Below are 21,213 nucleotides of genomic sequence, written 5' to 3'. Positions count from 1 at the left end.
CTGGGCCAGAACCAGGTCAGGGTGTCTGGTTGTCCTGGTTCAGACTGGAGTGGACCAGAGTGGGTCTCTTCCAGGGTGGAGGTGGAGGTGATAAATGATTGGCCCGAGGCTGCAGAGTCAGACGGGAGAGAGAGAGAGAAAGAGAGAGAGAGGTCCCTGTTCTGCAGGACCCTTCCTCCTCCTCCTCCTCCTCTTCCTCCTCTCCTTCCTCCTTGTGAGTTTTGCTTTATTTCACATGACTGTAAAGTTCATTTCCCCGCCTCAGCCCTTGATAAGTAGCAGGCGTGGTGTGTGTGTTAGTGCGTGAGAGTGTGTGTGTGTTTTAATGAGCGGGTGACACCTGCTGCTGCCATCCAGGTGGAGGGAGGGAGGGAGGGAGGGAGGGAGGGAGGGAGGGAGGGAGGTGTGTGAACGGCGGCCGCTCGCTGCGCTCCACAGCAGCTAGAGGTTTACCGTTCTCCTCTGCAGACCCCCACCTGTCTGCAGACCCCCACCTCTCTGCAGACCCCCTCCACCCTGCAGACCCCCACCACCCTGCAGACCCCCACCTCTCTGCAGGCCCCCACCTGTCTGCAGACCCCCACCTCTCTGCAGACTGGACTTGTGAAAGCGTGCTTCTGTCTCAAAGCGCTGCCTCCAGAGGAGTGAGGGTCAGGTCTGCTTCAGTCTGGAAGCTTGCAGTTGGTAATCCAGGGTGAGGATGCTCGGTCCAGAGCCGGGTGAGTGTGTGTGTGTGTGTATGTGTGTGTGAGGAAGTGTGTGAGGCCTCGCAGCAGTGAGTCAGAGCGGAGGGGGGGAATCACGGCCGTCTGTCTGGGCCGCTTCAGACGGGAAACCCTGAGTCACGGTCCTGCTGGCGGCTCCGCCGCCGAGCGGCCCAGGATTCCTCCGCCGAGCGGGGCACTCCACTGGCCGGCCGGCCCGGCGGTGGATTGGCTGGTTCCTGGTGATGGAGCGTGCCGTTGCCGTGGCGACACTGGCTGTTTTCCAGAGGGGTGAGAGAAGGAAGAACACAGGGATGTTCTGTCTTCCTCACATTGTGGCTCCTTCCTCTTCCCCAACCGCCTCCGTGTGTGACAGGTGTTTCATCAGCCTGTGTGTGTGTGTGTGTGTGTGTGTGTGTGTGTTCCCTGAATGACCTTTGTCTCTTATCTCTTGTTTGAGGAGTGTGAGCGTAGCTCCGCCCGCTGTCGCCTGATGTTTTACTGCACCTCCTGCCGTCTGGGCGGTGGAGCGTAGACCTGAGAGAACCTCAGCCCAGAACCCACGTCCTCTGAATGTTCACTCAGACGTTTGAGCCCCGATGCTTGCTGAGCGGCTCGTCGGCTCACTCTGCTGGCGTTCTGGTCTCCTGATTCACACGGCCTGACATGTTCAACAATATTTTTAATGCACCAGGGTGGCGTTAGTTTCTACTCTCTACAGCTTCAGTTCTCTGAGAATGTCTTACATTCCAAAGTAAAACTGTAAAGTAAAATATGAATCGATACCCAGCTGGACTGCCCAGTTCAAGTGTGAAATGAACCAGACCTAGACGTTGTTCCGGATCAGGATTTGTGAATCAACATCGGTACAAAGATTCACCTCTACGCTGATGATAGGCTCATTTTACATGGAGGTTCCTCTCCACCGCACATTCAGACTCTTGATGATTTACGTATTTGTTGCATGAAGATAGTGAAACAAAATGTGTGTTTCTGTTTCACAGGGGGCTCGGGGGGGCTCCGGGGGCTCGGGGGGGCCTGCAGGCTCCACAGAGGCACAATGAAGAGGTTCAGACGGCACGGCCACGAGTCCCACAGGGACCGGCTCAAACAGGAGCTCTTCCAGTTCAACAAGGTGAGAGAGCAGCTCCAGCAGGCCCTGCATGAAACCCAACACCGTGCAGCACACACACACACACACACACACACACACACACACACACACACACACACACACACACACACACACACACACACACACACACACACACACACACACACACACGCTCTGCAGGCTGAAGAGCCTCTGAATATCACTTACACCTGATAAAAGCCGACCTTTCAACACACGCTTTTATTCCTCCTGACGTCAAACCAGAATCTCTTCTTCAGGTTTTTATTCTGCCGTGCTTTTCCTGGTGTTTACAGTCTTCTCTCACAACATCAGCTGCTCTTATTCTGGAGGGACTAGATGTCTCAGGTGTGCAGAAGACCCTCTCAGCTCTGTCTCTGTCCCCCCAGACGGTGGAACATGGCTTCCCCCACCAGCCCAGTGCCCTGGGCTTCAGCCCGTCTCTACAGCTGCTCGCCATCGGGACTCGTTCTGGAGCCATCAAACTGTATCCTTACACACACACACACACACACACACACACACACCCTCCTCCACCATACAGACCACCCTCCTCCCACAGTCCTCTTCCTTGACCAGCAGCAGGTATGGAGCTCCAGGTGTGGAGTTTATGGGTCTGCATGACGAGAACGCTGCCGTCACACAGGTTCACTTCATGAACCACCAGGTACACACACACACACACACACACACACACACACACACATACACGGAGCATGCTGATGGAGTCTCCGTCTCAGGTGGAGCTGGTGACTCTGCTGGATGACAACAGTCTCCACATGTGGACATTAAGAGGACACAAAGGACAGTCGGAGCTTCTGGAGATCGGGCGCTTCATGTTGACGGGACCGCCTGGGTAATGCCCGTCCCCTCGCCCGTCCCCTCGCCCGTCCCCTCGCCCGTCCCCTCGCCCGTCCCCTCTGAGCGTTGTCCTTGTCGCCCCCTGCTGGTCTCTCAGAGCGCCCCCCAGTGTGACCCGGGTCACGGCCGTCCTGGCTCACTCCTCGGGAGAGCTGCTGCTGCTGGGCACCGAAGGGGGACACGTCTTCGTCGTGGAGGTTCCAGGGTTCCGAGAGCTGGAGGAGAGGAACATCAGCCTGGACCAGGTGTCCAGCAGGTGAGGACCTGGAGGGGGGCCAGGGACAGGAGGTTTGAGGAGTCCAGACGTTCTGGTGTTTGATGCGTGGCGTGTCCTGCAGCGTTCCGGACGACTACATCGGCCGGAGGAACCTGGAGCACGTGGAGGCGCTGCAGGAGAACCCGGTGGACCCGAACCAGGTGGTCCTGGGCTACGGCCGAGGGCTGATGGTCATCTGGGATCTGCAGAGGCAGCGGGCCGTCCAGCACATCCCCGCCACACAGGTGAGGAGGGGGGCTGTCGGGGGGGGCTGTAACGGCAGCAGTAACAGCAGCAGTAACGCCCCCCCCCCCGTGTCCCTGCAGCAGCTGGAGAGCGTCTGGTGGACGGAGGACGGAAGCTTCCTGCTCAGCTCCCACAGTGACGGGAGTTTCTGCCGCTGGGCGGTCGGAGTGGAGGACGAGAAGGACGACGAGGAGAAGTCTGACATTCCCTACGGTGAGGAGACGTCCTGCTCAGCTCCCGCCCCCTGTCCTCTGGACCTTCTGTCTTCGTCTCACTGTCCTTTGGTCTTTCAGGACATTTTCCCTGCAAGGCCATTTCTAAAATCGTCCAGCTGCCGACAGCAGACGGGTGAGGTCGCTTCCTGGACCCTTTCTGTGTTCGTGTGTGTGAGCCGTCCTGACCTTGACCCTGACCTTTGACCCCCGTGTGTCTCCTCAGGCCCCCGTTCCTGCTGTTCAGCGGCGGCATGCCCAGAGCCAGCTACGGAGACCGCCACTGCATCACCGTCATCCACGGGAAGACCCACGTGGCTCTGGACTTCACCTCCAGGATCATCGACTTCTTCGTCATCCGAGACGGAGCCAAGCACACGGGTGAGCCCCAAAGACCACCCGAGGCCCCCCGGAGACCGCCCCGTAGACCAGCCGAGGCCCCCCGGAGACCGGCCCGTAGACCAGCCGAGGCCCCCCGGAGACCGGCCCGTAGACCAGCCGAGGCCCCCCGGAGACCGCCCCGTAGACCAGCCGAGGCCCCCCGGAGACCGCCCCGTAGACCAGCCGAGGCCCCCCCGTAGATCACCCCGTAGACTGCCCCATAGACCACCCCGACACCAACTGTAGACCCCCCCCCGACACCAACCGCAGACCACCCCGTAGACCCCCCCGAGACCACCCCAAGATCACACAGAGACCACCCCATCAGGTCCAGGTCCCTGCATCAGCCGCGGCCTGTGTGTCCCTGCAGGAGACCCCCGTGCCCTGGTGGTGCTGGTGGAGGAGGAGCTGGTGGTCCTGGACCTGCAGACGGAGGGCTGGCCCGTCATCCAGACCCCCTACCTGGTCCCGCTGCACAGCTCGGCCATCACCTGCTCCCACCACGTCTCCTCCATCCCCCTCAAGCTGTGGGAGCGGCTGCTGGCGGCGGGCGAGCTGCAGTCCCGACACTACTCCAAGAAGGTAGGGGGCGCTGCGCCCTCTGAGCCCCCCTCCCCCAAAACCCAACATCCTGTCCACTTCCTGTTAACCGTCACTTCCTGTCTCCTTCAGCCCTGGCCGATAATCGGAGGTCAGAACCTGGGAGCAGATCCACCACAGAGAGACCTGCTGCTGACGGGGTGAGACACACACACACACACACACACACACACACACACACACACACACACACACACACACACACCCCTGAGCAGGCGTCACAGTGTGCTGCGTCCTGCAGACACGAGGACGGGTCGGTCCGGTTCTGGGACGCCTCTGGAGTGTGTCTGTCTCCGATGTACAAGCTGAGCACGGCGGGGGTCTTCCACACCGACTCGGACCCCAACGACAACATGAACCAGGGCCCCGAGGGAGAGTGGCCCCCCTTCAGGAAGGTAGGGCCGTGCGTGGACGGATTCTCACCCCCTGGTCTGATCCGGTCTGACGTGGACTTGTCCCCAGGTGGGCTGTTTCGACCCGTACAGTGACGACCCCCGTCTGGGGGTCCAGAAGATCCACCTGTGTAAATACAGCGGCTACCTGACGGTGGCCGGCACGGCGGGACAGGTACGGGACGCCGGCGGCTCCGGGACGGTGGCTCGGGACGGGAGACGGCTGACCCCCGTCTCGGGACCGTGTCTTCACAGATCCTGGTCCTGGAGCTGAACGACGAGGCGGCCGAGCAGACGGTGGAGGCCACAGTGGTGGACCTGCTGCAGGGCCAGGAGGGCTTCCGCTGGAAGGTGAGTCCGGGACGGGGCGGGCGGAGTCCGGGCGGAGGACTGACCGGTCCCCCTCCACCAGGGCCACGCCCGGCTGGACGTGCGCGAGGAGCCGGTGCTGTTCCCGCCGGGCTTCCAGCCCTTCGCCCTGGTGCAGTGCCAGCCGCCCGCCGTGGTCACCGCCCTCACGCTGCACTCGGAGTGGAAGCTGGCGGCGTTCGGGACCAGCCACGGCTTCGGCCTGTTCGACTACCAGCAGAAGACCAACGTCTTCATCAAGTGAGCCGCGCCGCGCAGTGGGGTGTGTGTGTGTGTGTGTGTGTGTGTGTGTGTGTGTGTGCTCACTGGCGTCCTGTGTGCAGATGCACGCTGAACCCCGGGGACCAGCTGGCCATGGAGGGTCCTCTGTCCCGAGTCAAGAGCATCAAGAAGTCCCTGCGGCAGTCCTTCAGGAGGATCCGGCGCAGCAGAGTGTCTCTGAGGAAGCACCACGCCAACAACGCCTCCAAGGTACCGTCCGCCGCCGCCGCCGCCGCCGGCCACCGCCGGGTCTCAGCCGCACGTGGACACGTCCGTCTCTGTCCTCTGTCCCGCCAGCTGCAGGAGGCCAACGCCCGCCTGGAGGCGGAGCTGGCGGAGATGGAGCTGGCCCCCGTCCAGAGGAAGATCGAGGCCCGCTCCTCCGACGACTCCTTCACCGGCCTCGTCCGGACGCTCTACTTCGCAGACACCTTCCTCTCAGACAGTGAGTCTCCACCGTCCCCTGAGGCCGTCCCCTGAGGCCGTCCCCTGAGGCCGTCCCCTGAGGCCGTCCCCTGAGGCCGTCCCCTGAGGCCGTCCCCTGAGGCCGTCCCCTGAGGCCGGTCCCGGGGGCCTCCGTCCCCCCCGAGGCCCTGAACATTGCAGTTTTGTCCTTGAGTCGTTTTCTTGCAGACCTCTAGTCTAGACGAGGTACCTTCCAGACTTTCACTCTGATGCCCCCCCTCCCCCCTTCCAGGCTCACACAGCACGCCCTCCTTGTGGGCGGGGACAAACGGCGGCTGTGTCTTTGCGTACATGCTGCGTCTTCCTCCAGTCGAGCACCGAGCGGACGAACCCGTCACCGCACAGCAAGGTGAGACGTCCGACCCTGATCCTGACTGTCCCGGTCCCGGTCCCGGTCCTGGTCCTTGTCCTTGGCCCGGTCCCGGTCCCTGACCCCGCCCCTCTTCTGCTTCCAGCCAAGGAGATCCAGCTGATGCACCGCGCCCCGGTGGTGGGCCTGGTGGTCCTGGACGGGCAGGGCGCCCCGCTGCCCGAGCCCCTGGAGGTGGCCCACGACCTGGCCCGCTCGGCCGACATGCAGGGCTCGCACCACCTGGTGGTGGTCTCCGAGGAGCAGTTCAAGGTGGGGCCGCGGGGCGGGGAAGGGGGCGGGGGCGGGCGGCCCGCCGCCGGACGGCTAACGGGACGTCCCTGTCCTCAGGTCTTCACCCTGCCCAAGCTCAGCGCCAAGACGAAGCTGAAGCTGACGGCGGTGGACGGCTCCCGGGTGCGGCGGGTGGGCGTGGCCTACTTCGGGAGCAGCCGGACGGAGGACTACGGCGAGAGCGGCCTGGTGGTCCTGACCAATCAGGGCGACGTCCACGTGGTGTCCCTGCCCCACGTCAAGATGCAGGTTCAATACCCCTGCATCCGCAAGGAGGACGTGAGCGGCATCGCCTCCTGCGTGTTCACCAAGCACGGCCAGGGTACACACACACACACACACACACGCACACACACGCATTAACTCATGAATATTAACCCCCCCCTCCCCCCAGGGTTCTACCTGATCTCTCCGTCGGAGTTCGAGCGCTTCTCGCTGTCGGCCCGCCTGGTGGTGGAGCCTCGCTGCCTGGTGGAGCTTCCTCTCGGCTCCGCCTCCAAGCAGCGGCTCGACTCTAACAGGTACGCTCTCCCCTCATGGCCACGCTCCCCCGTCGGGCCGTGAGCCAGGTGTTTGACAGCCCTGCTCTGGCTTCCTCTGATCCTCCTGGTTTCTTCTCGTCTCTCCAGGTCCAGGATCCAGAGCGAGGACGCAGGTACAGTCTGTCCATGCAGCATGTAGTGTTGAGCTGTGCCTGTGCTTATGAGCTGTCTGCGCGCGCACACACACACACACACACACACACACACACACACACACACCCTCCTGGTGTGTGCTGACCTGCCTGCTGCCTGTGTTCCAGAGAGCGCTGCTCGCCGTGTTATGGAGCATGCTTTACTGAATGACGAGCGTGAGTACTGAGAGGCCGAGCACCGCATGCGGTCATGTCTCCACCCCACTGTCCCCCCTCTGTCCCCCCACAGCCCCCCCTCCAGTCTGTCCCCCCCACGGCCCCCCCTCTGTCCCCCCTCAGCTCCCTTTATCCGCCTGGCTTCACTCTGTCTGTCCTTTAACTGCTGTGTGTCAGCTCTGTGTTCCTGTTGACACACACACACACACACACACACACACACACACACACACACACACACACACACTCACACTCACACACTCTCTCTCTGACTGTGGTGTTCTGTGTTCTTCAGAGGTCCTGCAGGAGATCCAGAAGTCTCTAGAAGGAGATCAGACGTGAGTACCGTCCAGCTCCCCGTCAGCCCCGCTTCACACACTGCTGGGTTCAGAGGTCCTTTTAGATGGATGCACACAGGTCTGATCCAGTCCCCCCCAGTCCCCCGCAGTCCCCCCCAGTCCCCCCAGTCCCCCCAGTCCCCCCAGTCCCCCGCAGTCCCCCGCAGTCCCCCGCAGTCCCACCAGTCCCCCCAGTCCCACCAGTCCCCCGCAGTCCCACCAGTCCCCCGCAGTCCCCCGCAGTCCCCCGCAGTCCCCCCCAGTCCCCCCAGTCCCCCCAGTCCCCCAGTCCCCCCAGTCCCCCAGTCCCCGCAGTCCCACCAGTCCCACCAGTCCCCCGCAGTCCCCCGCAGTCCCCCGCAGTCCCCCGCAGTCCCACCAGTCCCACCAGTCCCACCAGTCCCACCAGTCCCCCGCAGTCCCACCAGTCCCCCGCAGTCCCCCGCAGTCCCCCCCAGTCCCCCGCAGTCCCCCCAGTCCCCCCCAGTCCCCCCCAGTCCCCCCAGTCCCCCGCAGTCCCCCGCAGTCCCCCGCAGTCCCCCCCAGTCCCCCGCAGTCCCCCGCAGTCCCCCCCAGTCCCCCCAGTCCCCCCAGTCCCCCCAGTCCCCCGCAGTCCCCCGCAGTCCCCCGCAGTCCCCCCAGTCCCCAGGCCTCATCTATCTTCAGTCTAAACCAGCAGTCCGTCATGAAGTCTGGAATTCAGCGCCTCGTTCTCATACTAGAGCAGGACTCTGACGGTGGTGGCGCTCGGCTCCGCCCAGGGGCAGAACGTCCCCCCCGTGTCTCTCTGTCCTCCTCTGTCTCACAGTGTCTCTCTGTCCCCCTTCAGGTCCTTCCTGGAGAACAATGTGAAGAGCGTTGCGTCCTGAACTCCTTCCCGTCTATCAGACGTCTCCCCGCCCGGACGGGACACGACCACTACTGACCCCCCCCCCCCCCCCCCCAACCCACCCACCCCCAAAAGACTCCTGAAGGGCTCCAGACCGAAGGTGGAGAACCTCACCGCCCGTGCCTCGAGGACCGCACACTGTCCCCAAAGCCACATGAAGCACATTCCTGCATCCTCCATCCTGCCAGCTGCCACCAAATACCCCCACCCCGCTGAGGCCTTGACCACCAGCAGCCCCTCGCTGCCCGCCGTGCCTCTGGTACTCCAGCGCTCAGTCCTGCTCCGGAGGCCTGTTTCTGCCAAAAACAATCCAGAGTCTCTCAGACTGTGATCCAGCATCCAGGAGACGATCCGGAGTCTCCGGGCTTCACCACCGCCGAGAACTCCTGAAGACAATCAGCTCCCGGTTCTGCCGGGGATCGTGGTTCTACAGAACTCCTCCCGGTTCTTCCAAAACCTGAAGCAGCAAATCACCAAATCGTCCCGATTCCACAGCCGAGGTGATTCAGTCCAGCTGGGTTTTCCTGGTCCTGGTCCAGGTCCAGGTCCTGATCTGTGACCTGAGTCCAGGTCCTGGTTCTGGTCCTGATCTGTAGCATGATCCCACTGGCAGGTTTCTGAAGCGGTGACCTCTGACCTTTTTACAATGTTTTAATGCTGAATGACCCGACCTTTGACCTCTTGTGGCACCAGCGAGCCTCCGTACCGGCCGGCGAGTCGAACCAGGAAGTGTTCGGACGCTTTGGAGAGAAGAAGAAACGCGATGCTAGCTCCTCGCGGTAGCATGCTAGCATCTCACGCTGTACTGTGCCTGTGTGAGCAGGGCCCCGCCCCCTCCCGGCCCCGCCCCCTCCCCCGCCACGCCCGTCCACGGAGGTACTCCTGCAGAGCCCGCCATGCTGTACTTGCTGTTGCGGGGGCTTCCTGCGGGGTCTGAATGGTTTTAGGGTTTTTTACCGCCAGATGTAATTTAGGAATGTCAGTGTAAGCTATTGTAGTGAAATGTTTTAATATATAATGACTCCGTTCCTGTGGGCCTGTTGTGTCTGGGTTGGCTGCTATTTGGATCATCGAGGAAATATTTTGGTACTGTCTCAGAATGCTGGGTATTTTAGCATCAGTGTAGAATATATTTTTGTAGAGAACTGATTGAAAACCCTGATTGTTTGATTCGTACATATCTCACACTACGCTTCACCTCAGCTGAACTATTAATACATGTTTTTACCACCAGCGGCTGCTCGTCTTCATTTCTCTGACCTCTGACCTTGATCTGATCATCCAGCAGAAACAGTTTGGCACACGGAAGTTAACCTGGGCTAATCTGGACAAAACCGGGCTGAACTGCGGGTTAAACGAGGTTACGGTTGGTTGAACGGGATTAATCTGGATTAAGAAGACCCAGACCGTGGAGTGGATTCCTGCTGCAGGTGATTCATGTGGGTGGGGGAGTGTGCCTCCACCCTGACTGCTGGAGCTAGCGGTCTTTAAAAGCCTCTGTCCAGCAGCCGACATGAGGTTCATCTGCTGCTCTGAGTGCAGTGGCGCCCCCTGCTGGACACACACCGGACAACAGTGGCTTCATCTGCCAGAACCGGAGAACCGGAGAACCTGAGAGTGAAGCTCTTGATTAGAACTTAGACGTTAGGGACTGTCACCTTAAACTCCGATCAGACCCGGGCCATCAGGAGGGTCCAGGGTTCATTCCAGCCCCCGAAGAGGAAACGGACTGATTCAGACCTTCTCTGAGAGATCATCAGTCCTGAATCATCCGGCCTGCTGTCCTCAGTGTTGCTGATAAACTGCTTCTGTTACTGAATGAAGTTTAACAAAAGAAAAGACCCTGGTCGGGTTCTATTAACGGCTGATTAACGGTAATATTCTAGATCAATACCTCCCAGATCAATAACCTGTCAGAAGCTCCAGGGCAGCCTCTGTTTTCTCCTGTGATCCTTCAGCTCCACCAGATGGCGCTGTGCGGCGCTGCAGAGGGTAAAACGGGTCTGTTTCTGCCATCATGACCTGAAGACTGAACGGCAGAAGAACAAGAAGAAGCAGGGTGAGGTCAGGGAGACGCCGTTTCCCAGAATCCTCTAACGACTGACGAGCTGAGAGCTGGAACTGGAGCAGGGACTGACTGGATGTTACAGAGACCGACTGGTCCCAGGACACGTTTGACCAGCTGATCAGTGAATAGAAACAGGTCTGGAGCTGAAGGAGACCTGAGAGCAGACCTGATGAAGGGATGAATTCATCCCTCATGTTGAGAATTGAACTCTGGAAACTCATTTCAAGTGTTAAATGTTGTTCCTGCACTCCAGCGGCCAAGTGAAGAGCAGAGGACTGAGGAACCCCAGAGGCCAGTCTGCATCTGACACAAGAAGACTAGTTCTGTTTCACTCAGTTTGTACACCCCCGAGCAAACAGTATGGGATCAGCAGTCTTGGACGAGCGCTCACTCAGACATCTCATCTCTAGAACAAACTCAGATAAAAAGCACAAAACAATAATGAAGTGTTTCAAAAGTGCAGCATCTTGGTATTCAGAAACAAATGAAGAAACAACATTGTGCTGGTCAGTAAATGTTGCTTTTATAGAGCTAGTGCACAGAAATAAATATGGAATCACTCCATTCTGAGGAAGAAAATATAAAATCATGAAAAACAGACAAAAACAATCTAAACTCACGAGTATTTAGCTGCAGCACCTCTGGCTTTTCTGCAGCTTGCAGTCTCTGAGGCTCTGAGGATTTGATGAGTGACAAACACTATTCTTCATCAATCAGTTGCCAACTCTCTTCAATTGCAGTTTCCAGATCGTCTTTGCAGGTCGGAGCCTTGCTGTGGAGCTTTTTTTTTTCAGTTTCCACCACAGGTTTTCAGTTGGGTTGAGATCTGGGCTGTCTGCAGGCCATGACATTGACTGGATGCGTCTTCCTCCAGGGAATACTTTCACAGTTTTTGCTCCGTGGCCTGATTGCATTGTTGTCTTGGAAAATGAGTTCATCATCCCCAAACATTTTTTTGGATTGAAGGGATCAGAAAGCTGTGCAATATGTCAGTGTAAACTTTAACCACAGCCATCGCCACAGTGCCTCTGCCTGGCATGCAGCCCCGTATCATCAAGGACTGTGGGAGTTTTGATGTTTTCTTTAGACAGTCCTCTTTGTAAATCTCACTTCTCACACATCATCACCTTGTCCAGTGCAGATTCATGACTCATCATTGAAGGGAACCTTCATCCAGTCATCCACAGTCCATGATGCCTTTCCTTAGCCTGCTGCAGTCTTGGGGCGAATCCCAGTTCTCTGCTTAATCCTCAATCTTACTCCTCACTCCTCAAAATGCGCTCTCCCGTGAAGTTAAGTGCTGTCCCGTTCCTAAACAAGTTGAGGAAAGGAGCGACACTGAGGAGCGTTATCTCCCTTAATTTTGAGATTCTACGAGACCGACCTTGGCGTTAAGGATGACCCAGAATGCTTGTTAAATACTTCGTTTTGCTGTTATTTTATTAATAAAAAATGTTGTGTATTACTTTGGGAGTAATTGTATTAAGTTTCTGTGACAGATAATATTTACAAAGGCTATTAGAAAGAAATGAAGAAAATTCATTTAAATGCATTTATTAACAAGGTCACACATGCAAAATGTTAAACATTTCTAATTGAATTGAAAGTCCTTTATTTGTCCCGCACGGGGAAACTGCAGAGTTGCAGCAGCAAAAGAGGAAAGAAAAAAAATAGGAAAACAGAAAAATACAAAGCCAACCACACAAGAGAAGCCAAATGCAAAATAGATATATACAGATATAATTATTATTATTACCTCCGCCAGGAGGTTATGTAATCATGTCGGTTTGTTGGTTGGTTTGTTAGCAAGATCCCGGAAAAAGTAACTGACGGATTGCAATGAAACTTTTTGGAAAGGTGGGTCTTGGGCTAACTTAGAATTGATTAAATTTTGGTGATGATCTGGATCCACAAATTTTTTAAAGGATTCTTTATCACTGAGAGATAGGCAGTCTTTCACATGGTTGGGCAGGCCCGCTGACAGCGGGGACAAACGCCTGGTTCACACAGGAGGCGCCGCGGAAGTGGGAAGCGCCGCGCACCGACTGTCAGATCGGCGCAACTGTTAACCTGTCTGACGGTTCATACAGGAGACGCGGGGGACCGCGGCGTCCGTAGCGGCTCGCGCCGTGGACCGCGGCCGCTCCGCTCCTCTCTATTTTCTCCGTGAGCCTCGCGCCGTGCACCGCCAGCTGTAAAGCTGGACAGAGCAGATCGCACCTCACAGGAAGTCTGTAACGGAAAATACGACAGAATCCGGTCAATTTTCGAATTAAAATGAAGTAAAATAAGATAAATTATGTCGCTTTTCGGTTTTCCTTTTCAGATAAACACACACACACAGGGAGAGAGGGCGACAGGGCGACAGAGAGAGGCACCGCACGCTGCAGCGCTCTGCTCCGATCACACCCCCCCAATAACAATGATGTGCCATTATACATGGTGTTCTTAGGTTGTTGGTGACTGATTTGAGCTGTGGCGGAGGTCTGCCTCTCTGAGAGCCAATTTCTAGTTAAATAAGTAACAGAGATCTACTGACCAACCAGTCGGTCGAAATATCCTGACAACACAATTAACACCAATATAATTAGATATAATTTAAATACAATTTAAGGCAGATATAATCAAGAAATAAATATAACGCAGGGCACATTACTTACAGTTATAAAGGGTGTTGTTATTGATCACTGACCAAAATTATTGTTGCTGCTCTTCCACTTCTGGCTTTCTTCTACCCTCTTGCGCAGTGCTGCCCCCTGTGGTCCAAGGATGTAACTGTCTTTAAGGGTTGTCCCATTTCCAAGTGACATTACATTCCTTAACACTTGTTTTTAGGAGGCACTTAATTTGAGATTGAGGATCAAGGTTGAGGAGTGAGGATGAAGCAGAGGATTGGGCCTTGTTCTTCTCTGTTAAAGTGTCAGTGATGGTCTCCTTTTAGATTTCCTGGATGAAAATCCCATTTCCTTTCAGCCATTTTGCACAGTTTTGTCACATACACTGACTCCAGCTTCCTCCCATTTCTTCTTCATTTGTCTTGTGCATTTTCTGTTTTCACGACATATGGCCTGCAGTTGTTTTTCTTCTTCCTTGGTCTACCAGTACGCTGGACTTTAACAACCTTCCCATGCTGTTTGTACTTGGTCCAGATCAGGGCTCGGCAACCTTTTTGTCATGGAGTGCCAGTTTAAAATTTTCTCATCAATCTGTGTGTCCTTATCAACTAAAACGCAAGTTAACACAAAATACAAAAAGATTTCCAACATACCTGGAAATGTATTCCTTTCAGATAAAGCAGATACAAACATATCTTTAAAGATATTTTTTCTGTTACTCCAAAAAGTGCTTTCATAAACTTTGTGTTTATGAAAAAAAAAAAAAAAAAAAAACTTTGTGTTTTGTGCTCTGCATGCTCATGTTTCGAATTAACTGGTGCCCGTGTTAACTTGTGACCAATAGATGAATGAGACTTGAAGTCGATCTAGTAAACGTCGGTTTTCTACAGTTACAGTGAATGTATAAGTTTAAAGTCTTTTATGAGTCTTACTTTAACAGCTGCTGTTATCAGCATGTGTTTACACAGAAGTCCGCCGTCACTCGTTAACACGGGGACCAGTTAATCCATAACACCGGCGGGGCGATCGCTCGTTTTTTGCTATGGAGCTCTTTAAACAACTCGCTGTAGCGCGATTTGCTTCCATTTCTTCTCTCCAGTGTTTTTTCTCTCGGGGTTTTTATTAAAACAATGTTTTTCTGCTTGTTTTTGACAGTCCTGTTTCCCGTTTACTGCGCACGTCGTCACGTCACTACGTACGGGGGCGCGCACGCGGAACAAATAATCCCCTGTTTTTTTCGCTCCGCTGTCAGGCAGCTTTTATACGAGACACGGAGCGGGTTATCGATCGGTCTACACCACCTCGTACAATCGGCTCCGAAATACAATCCGCTCAGAGTGAAGCAGATCCACTCGGACGTCTACATGACACATCCGCTCTGCCTTATAAGCCATTATATGGGTGGACTGTAAACGTGCCCAGTGTTAGTGCCACGCGTGCCACCCGTGGCACGCGTGCCAAGGGTTGCCGACCCCTGGTCCAGATCTTCGATACAGCTGACTGAACAGAACACATCTTTGGCAGCCATACGTGTCGAGTTCCCTTCTTCAAGAAGTTTGATAATCCGGTCTCAAGAGACGTCTCTCTTGTTGAAGCCATGATTCTTGCCAGTCCACTTGGTCCAGCAGCCTCCAAGCTGTGATAACTGCAGTGTTTTTAACTGCTGACTCACCAGCAGATGGAATCTGAGGCAGGTGCCCAATTCATGAAAGGAAACTGACTGGGTGTGTCCTTTTTTTCTACTCAAAATGAAGTGATTCCAAATGTTTTTCCTCAGAATTGAGTGATTCCATATTTATTTCCCTGCACTTGCTCTATCAAAGCAGCTTTTGCTGACCAGCACAATGTTTTTTCTTCAATTCTTTTAGTGTTTCTGAATGCCAAGATGTTGCACTTTGGAATGACCTTACCATTGTTTCATGTTTGTGATCTGAGTTTTTTATACAGAATAAAATGTCTGAGTGAGCGCTCGTCCAAGACTGGTGATTCCATACTTTTTGCTAGTGGTTGTAGAATCTGATGGTCCAGAGCGTCTGAAGACCCGACAGATGTTTTCCAAGTGTTCATGTGTTCTCTGAAGTCTGAATGAGACATGCTGAGCAGTAATTCCATTCAAACAAGCTTCATCAGAAATCAGCAAAAGATGTTCAAACAATGTTAGTGATTGAGTGTTAAAATTCCTTTAAAGCAGGACTGATGGACCCTGCAGATCAATGAGCATCCACCCTGAGGTCCTGAGGTCTGATCTGAAGGCTACAGCAGTTTAAGTGGATTCATCCTGTCTGAATCAGTTCAACGCGTCAAAGTGATGGTTTCACCAGCAGTGAGGGACATGTGAGACCTGGATGACCACGGTTCTCAAACCTCTAAAACAGATTATATTAATCAGTATTCATGACTCCGATTAATCTGAGAGCTCTGGAATCAGATGAGTCTGATCAAGAAAGACAACGAGGCAAATCAATCATATCGAAAGTATCACCGCGGTCCGAACGAGAGAAGAAGCAGAGTAGACCTCTACTGAGGACCTCAAGGGTCTGGACCAGCACCTCCCAGCGTTCTGCACACAGGTGGAATGCGGGTCCAGGTAGCGCCGTGCGGCTCGTTGTCCCTCTGAACATCACCTCTCGCCTTACGAGCAGCAGTGAAGCTCTTGCAGCGGCCAGATGCAGCTGAATAATTCAGGAGGCGCTTTGTGAGCGCTCGCCGCGGCGCACGCCAGCTGCCGTCCGTCGTCGCCGAACGTGCACGTGCGGCTCCGCCTGGTGTGTGTTGCGTGCACGGCGTGCGGACGGCGTGGGTGGGAGGGGTGGCGGCTCCTCCGGGGCTCGGCGCCGGCGTGTCGGCAGTGACAGCAGCTCTGCAGGACCGGCCGGAGCCCCGCCGCCCCCCAGCCATGCCGGGCTTCACCTGAGAACCCCGGTAAGCCACACTGCCTCCCCCGGGCGTCAGCTCAGCTCACCTGGACGTCACCTGCCGCTCTCATTCAGCGTGTGCTCGTGGCGTTCTCTTTCTCCCCGCTGACTCCAACTGATTGAGCTTTGTGGGAATTTGGGTCAGTGGTGTCTGACCCGGACTGTCTTTAGCCTGAGGACCTAATCGGGGACTTTCAGAGTGAAACCTGGTCCTGATGCTGAAAGACTGATTGCAGGATCTGCTTTCACTCAGTTCGACAGACACGCTGCCCAATTTTCTGTCTTAATGAGTGCCTGTGAGGAAATGAATTCCTGCAAACTGAAGCTCTGAAATCTGTTCTTTTGAGAGAATTTCAAAGAAAAAAAACATGAATTAAATCTTGATGGTTTCATCTCCAGTTCATGTCAGACCTCTGAGGAGCTGATCGCCATGCCGCCGCTGAAGTCTCAAGGTAGAATTGGAGGTACGAAGCAGAAGGCAGAGGCCACAAACAGAGGGAGCCGACACAACTCCTCCAAGAAACCCCGGTCTCCGTCTGAGCTGCCCAATGGCAAACGAAAAAGAAGAGGTACCTCGACAGCTGAAAAGGACCGAGAGAGAGATGAAGAGAAGAGTAATGAGAGGACCAAGACTCAGAGCAGAAAGAAAGAGTCACTCTATCAGGCAGGAGACAGAACGACTCCATCAGAGCCCGTCAGCATCGCCCCGAAGCTTCCAACAAGAGGACGACGGCCCCCACCTGGAGACCAGAGCAGTGGCAGCGAGACACAGCGGGAGGAATCAGACAGCCCGGCAGGAAGCTCCGCGGAGGCCACAGAGGAGGACATTAATACTGATGAGAAGGAGGAGGAGCGAGGCAGCGCCGGACAGCCGGCCGAGACACAAGAGCCCGAGGACAGCAGCGAAGAGGCCGAGCAGTCCGACTCTCAACCAGACACTGCAAGGTCCGGAGGTGAGGACTCAGACCGGGAGGACGAGAACCCTGAGAGGACTGAAACTGAGGGGGAACCATCGGGTGAAGACACCGAACAGGGAGGGAACATATCTGAACCAGTCAGCAGTGATTCCAGTGAAGACAAGGCAGTGAGAACGGAGGACGAGTCCAGGAGGGGCTCAGGCTGCAGACGACGAGGTCAGAATCCACAACCGAAGCCCGCCCGGCCACAGAAGGACAAGATGTTCAAGAAGACGAAGGCCGAGAAGCAGGCCGAGAAGGCTGAAAAACAACGAGCCAAAGCAGAGAGGCAGCGGTTAGAGAAGGAAGCCAAACAGAAAGCCAAGGAAGAGAAGAAGATGAAGAAGAAGAAGCCCCAGAAGGATGACAAACCCAGCTCTGCTGCAGAGGAGAGTCCGTCCGGTCCCTCTCCTGATAAGACTGATGGAGCAAAAGTCAAATCGCAAAACATCACAGAGGGTCAGTCTCAAGAGGAGTCCAACGACGAAGGGGAGGAAGCTGAACCAACACTCACCAAAGCAATGAAAGGCCAAAACCAAATGAAGCTCCTGAAAGCCAAAACCAAAGACCTCAAAACCATCATGGAGCCAGAAGGACAGCAGGACACTGCAGGGGGCGCCAAAGCACCGGCGCAGGGCTTTCTCTTGAAGAAGGCCAAGATGGCGTCTCTGCGGCGGAAAGCAAACAATACGTCATTAAAACCTGAGGAGGAAACGTCAGAGAGTGAAGCCACTGACGGGGTCTCGAGCAAATCTAAGGAGCGCCTGATAGCAAGAAGAAAAGGCATGGCGACGCTCCGCAGGGTGTCCGGCTGGATCCAGAGGAAAATGCCTCGGGAGTTCAACCTGAGGAAGAAGATCTCTGCCTGGACGAAAGCCATCGGTGTGTCTCACTGGCTGTCTTTCAGAGCTATTAGACAAAAACCAAGTCCCAAAAAGGCTAAGGGGAACATCTTCAAACAGAGGATGGCCATGAGAGTCGCCAGTAAAACCAAGAAGAGCAAGAACTCCTCCGACGACAAACCAGGGAAGAAGACCGCGGAGGACGCAGGAGAAGCCGCCTCAGCCGGAGAGAAGGAGGTCGAGGCCAAATACGCTGTGGTGCTTCCCAGGATGAACAAACTGGGAAAGACCGTTAAAGCTGACACTGCCCGGTCTGTTCCTGGACCTTCTGCTGCCTCGGGTCCATCAGGAGACCCTCCCACTTCAGAGCCCAAGCCCCCAAAGCCAGGTGCCAAGCTGGTGCTCCCAGTCAAACCAGACCTCAGCCTCCTGAGGTCCTCAAAGAAACCTCTGGCAGGAGGAACGTGTTCTGGTGGGGAGGTGGCGGAGAGGAGTCCGGGGTCCACCAGCGCCCCAGAGGGACCCTCCACCTCCGAGGACCCCAGCAGGAAAACTGCTCACAGGGACGCCGGTGGAGTCAGTGTGTTACAGGCGGCCAGAGGAAAGCTGAACCCCTCCCAGATCGACCTGACCAAGGTGTCGCTGGGTGGTGGTCTGACACGGGCCAGGGGTCCACACCCAGACAGCGAGGCCCCGGCCAGGGTCCCCAGGTCATCCACCCAGCCTGGAGCGGGTGGGGAGGCCGCTGCTGCCCCACAAGGGGTCCGGTCTCTGTATGAAGAAGAGGCGGATCGAGAAGTGGCCCAGCTGATGGGTGAGGGGGGGGCGTACTCCAGCACCCAGCCAGAGGTCCACTGGACCGGAAACCCCCGGATGAGCGGAGACCCTCAGGTAGGTTCTGGGCGGTGGAACCGGAGTGGCAGAAGTGAGGCGCTGCAGTGCTTCTGTTCTCGACAGGACTGGCTGCGAGCGGAGAACCTGCTCCCCCATCAGACCGTGGAGAAGCTCACCAAGTGGACTGTCTATGACGACGAAGGCCAAACCAGGACCGTCCCAGCCCACAACGGCCGCGGACCCTGGGAATCAGAAGACCCTGCTCAGGAGATGCTGGAGGGCCACCTGACCAGCACACAGGTATCGTCCTAACACAACCTTCAGACCGTTCGCTCAGCTGAACACGTTCCCATCTATCCATCTGTTTTCAGTAGAACATGATGCTCCTGGGCCTGTTCTGCTGTCCTTGATTAACTCCTCACTGGCCTCTGGTTGTGTCCCTTCTGTTTGTAAGCATGCTGTTGTCCAGTCTCTGCTGAAAAGGAACAACCTTGATCCAAATGAGTGTCTCATTGTAGACCAATATCCAAGCTTCCTTTCCTTTCAAAAGCGTTGGAAAAAGTGGTCTATTCTCAGCTGCAGTCCCATTTAAGTGGAAATATTTGTGAATAATTTCAGTCAGGTTTTAAACCTAAGCACAGCACAGAGACAGCACTTTTACATGTTTTTAATGGTCTCTTCAGCACTTGATGATCGTAGCTCTGCTGCTCTATTGCTTCTTGATGTCAGGCGCCTTTGACACAGTAGACCATGATATTTTGCTCTCTCGCCTGGAAGTGTGTGTCGGGATTAAAGGTTCAGCACTGGATTGGTTCAGATCTTATCAGAAAGAACCTTCTCTGTTCACATTGGCCCCTACCAATCAAAATCAGCCCCTCTCAGATGTGGTGTCCCTCAGGGTTCCATTTTGGGACCTATTCTCTTTGCCATGTATTTGTTGCCTTTGGGCTCCATATTCAGGAAGCACAATATTTCTTTCCACTGCTTTGCAGATGATGTGCAAAATGAAGTTCCCCTGAAACCGAACACGTCCTCCTTTGAACCGCTAAAAAACTGTCTGAAAGACATCAAGGACTGTTAGCCAGGAGTCTGCTACACTGGAATGAGAAAAAAACTGAAATTGTTCTTTTTGGCGACTGGTGTGTTCTCGAGGGCGTGGACACTGCACTTGGTCCATTTTCTTCATTTTGTAAGCCTTTTGTGAAAAATCTTGGTGTGTTTGTAGATTCTTGCTTTAAAATGGACAAACAAATCAGTGCAGTGGTAAAAGGCAGCTTTTTTTCAACTGCAGCTCCTCGCAAAAGTAAAGTCATATTTACCAGCCAGAGACTTTGAGCGAGTGATGCATATGTTCCTTACAGCAGCCTGGGCTACTGTAATTCTTTGTGTTTTGGTTTGGACCAGGCCTCTTTGAAAAGGCCACAGATGGTCCAGAATGCTGCTGCTCGGTTGTTGACTGGAACAAAACATGGCGACCACATCAGCCCAGTGCTGCAGTCCCTGCACTGGCTTCCAGTCCCCTACAGGGTCACTTTTAAGATGCTGTTCTTTAGGACTACACTGAAAGCAGAGGACCGGGCCTTCTCTGTGGCCGGCCCTCGTCTCTGGAACAAGCTGCCTTTGTACGTTAGGACTGCAGAATCTCTAATGCACTTTAAATCTTTGTTGAAGACGCATCTTCGTTGGCTTTCACACACTAGTCGAGCTGAGTGCCTCATTTTTTTTTACCTGTTATTGTGTGCTGTTTTTGTATGTGTCTACTGTGAAGCACTTTGAGCTTTTTTTTTTAACTTGTAAATGTGCTATATGCAAATAAATTTGACATTGACATTGACATTGACAATGAGATACTCTTCTCTTCTGCACCCTTGTTCTCTTCTCGACCACTTCCATCTGCGAGGTGGATGAATTTACCAGTTGTGTGTTGAAGCTAGCTGAATTTCCGGAATGTGCTTTGTAATTAGGGCAGGAGTCGAACCTTCAGCCTCACACCTCAGTCATGCTGAACCAGAGAGACCGATGCTGTCCAACTGCAACACCAAATGGACCAATCCACAGTCGTAGGGAGAACATTTGGGTTCCCCTGATAACTTCCATTGTCGTTGATATTTCTTTGGGTTCTTTGATCAGCAGCTTCACATTTTCATCTGTCAAATAGATTTTGAAGAATGTTTTGGGTCCTTCTGCTGAGTTGAGTCCATGTGACCATCTGGTCCATGAGACACGAAGCCAAACAGCATCTCTGCATCTCTGCAGCCAGTAGTCACCGAGCGTGTTGAAGTGATGGAGCTTCAGTCGATGATGAGCTTCCAGTCACCTCCACCCTCAGCTAGAGTCATGAGTTTTCTGTGCCGGGTGGAGGGCATCACCCATGTCGACAGAGT

General features: G+C 54.9%; 1 protein-coding gene across 3 annotated transcripts; it reads left to right on the top strand.

Annotated features, from left to right (window-relative positions):
• The first annotated feature begins 1,715 nt into the window (after positions 1 to 1,715).
• Positions 1,716 to 9,832, top strand: LOC115393542 (lethal(2) giant larvae protein homolog 2-like). Of its 3 annotated transcripts, XM_030098579.1 has the most exons (25): positions 1,716 to 1,839; positions 2,226 to 2,323; positions 2,422 to 2,503; positions 2,577 to 2,692; positions 2,795 to 2,953; positions 3,036 to 3,198; positions 3,280 to 3,412; positions 3,493 to 3,547; positions 3,638 to 3,792; positions 4,163 to 4,374; positions 4,465 to 4,532; positions 4,634 to 4,787; positions 4,855 to 4,959; positions 5,040 to 5,135; positions 5,197 to 5,393; positions 5,477 to 5,624; positions 5,712 to 5,859; positions 6,112 to 6,228; positions 6,335 to 6,501; positions 6,580 to 6,844; positions 6,917 to 7,043; positions 7,152 to 7,177; positions 7,325 to 7,372; positions 7,668 to 7,710; positions 8,540 to 9,832. In XM_030098579.1, exons 1-25 carry the CDS (start codon positions 1,765 to 1,767, stop codon positions 8,577 to 8,579), a joined length of 2,997 nt encoding a protein of 998 aa, XP_029954439.1. In that variant the 5' UTR covers positions 1,716 to 1,764; the 3' UTR covers positions 8,580 to 9,832. The 3 variants fall into 3 exon arrangements, with proteins under 3 accessions (XP_029954439.1, XP_029954437.1, XP_029954438.1); XM_030098577.1 differs by having other exon boundaries at positions 5,477 to 5,859; XM_030098578.1 differs by lacking the exon at positions 7,325 to 7,372 and having other exon boundaries at positions 5,477 to 5,859.
• Positions 9,833 to 21,213: the final 11,381 nt, after the last annotated feature.

The sequence above is a fragment of the Salarias fasciatus genome, chromosome 8 (genome assembly GCF_902148845.1).
Source record: "Salarias fasciatus chromosome 8, fSalaFa1.1, whole genome shotgun sequence".
Classification (NCBI taxonomy): Eukaryota; Metazoa; Chordata; class Actinopteri; order Blenniiformes; family Blenniidae; genus Salarias; species Salarias fasciatus.
Note: the sequence above shows the minus strand (reverse complement) of the source record. Positions and strands in the feature narration are given on the sequence as shown.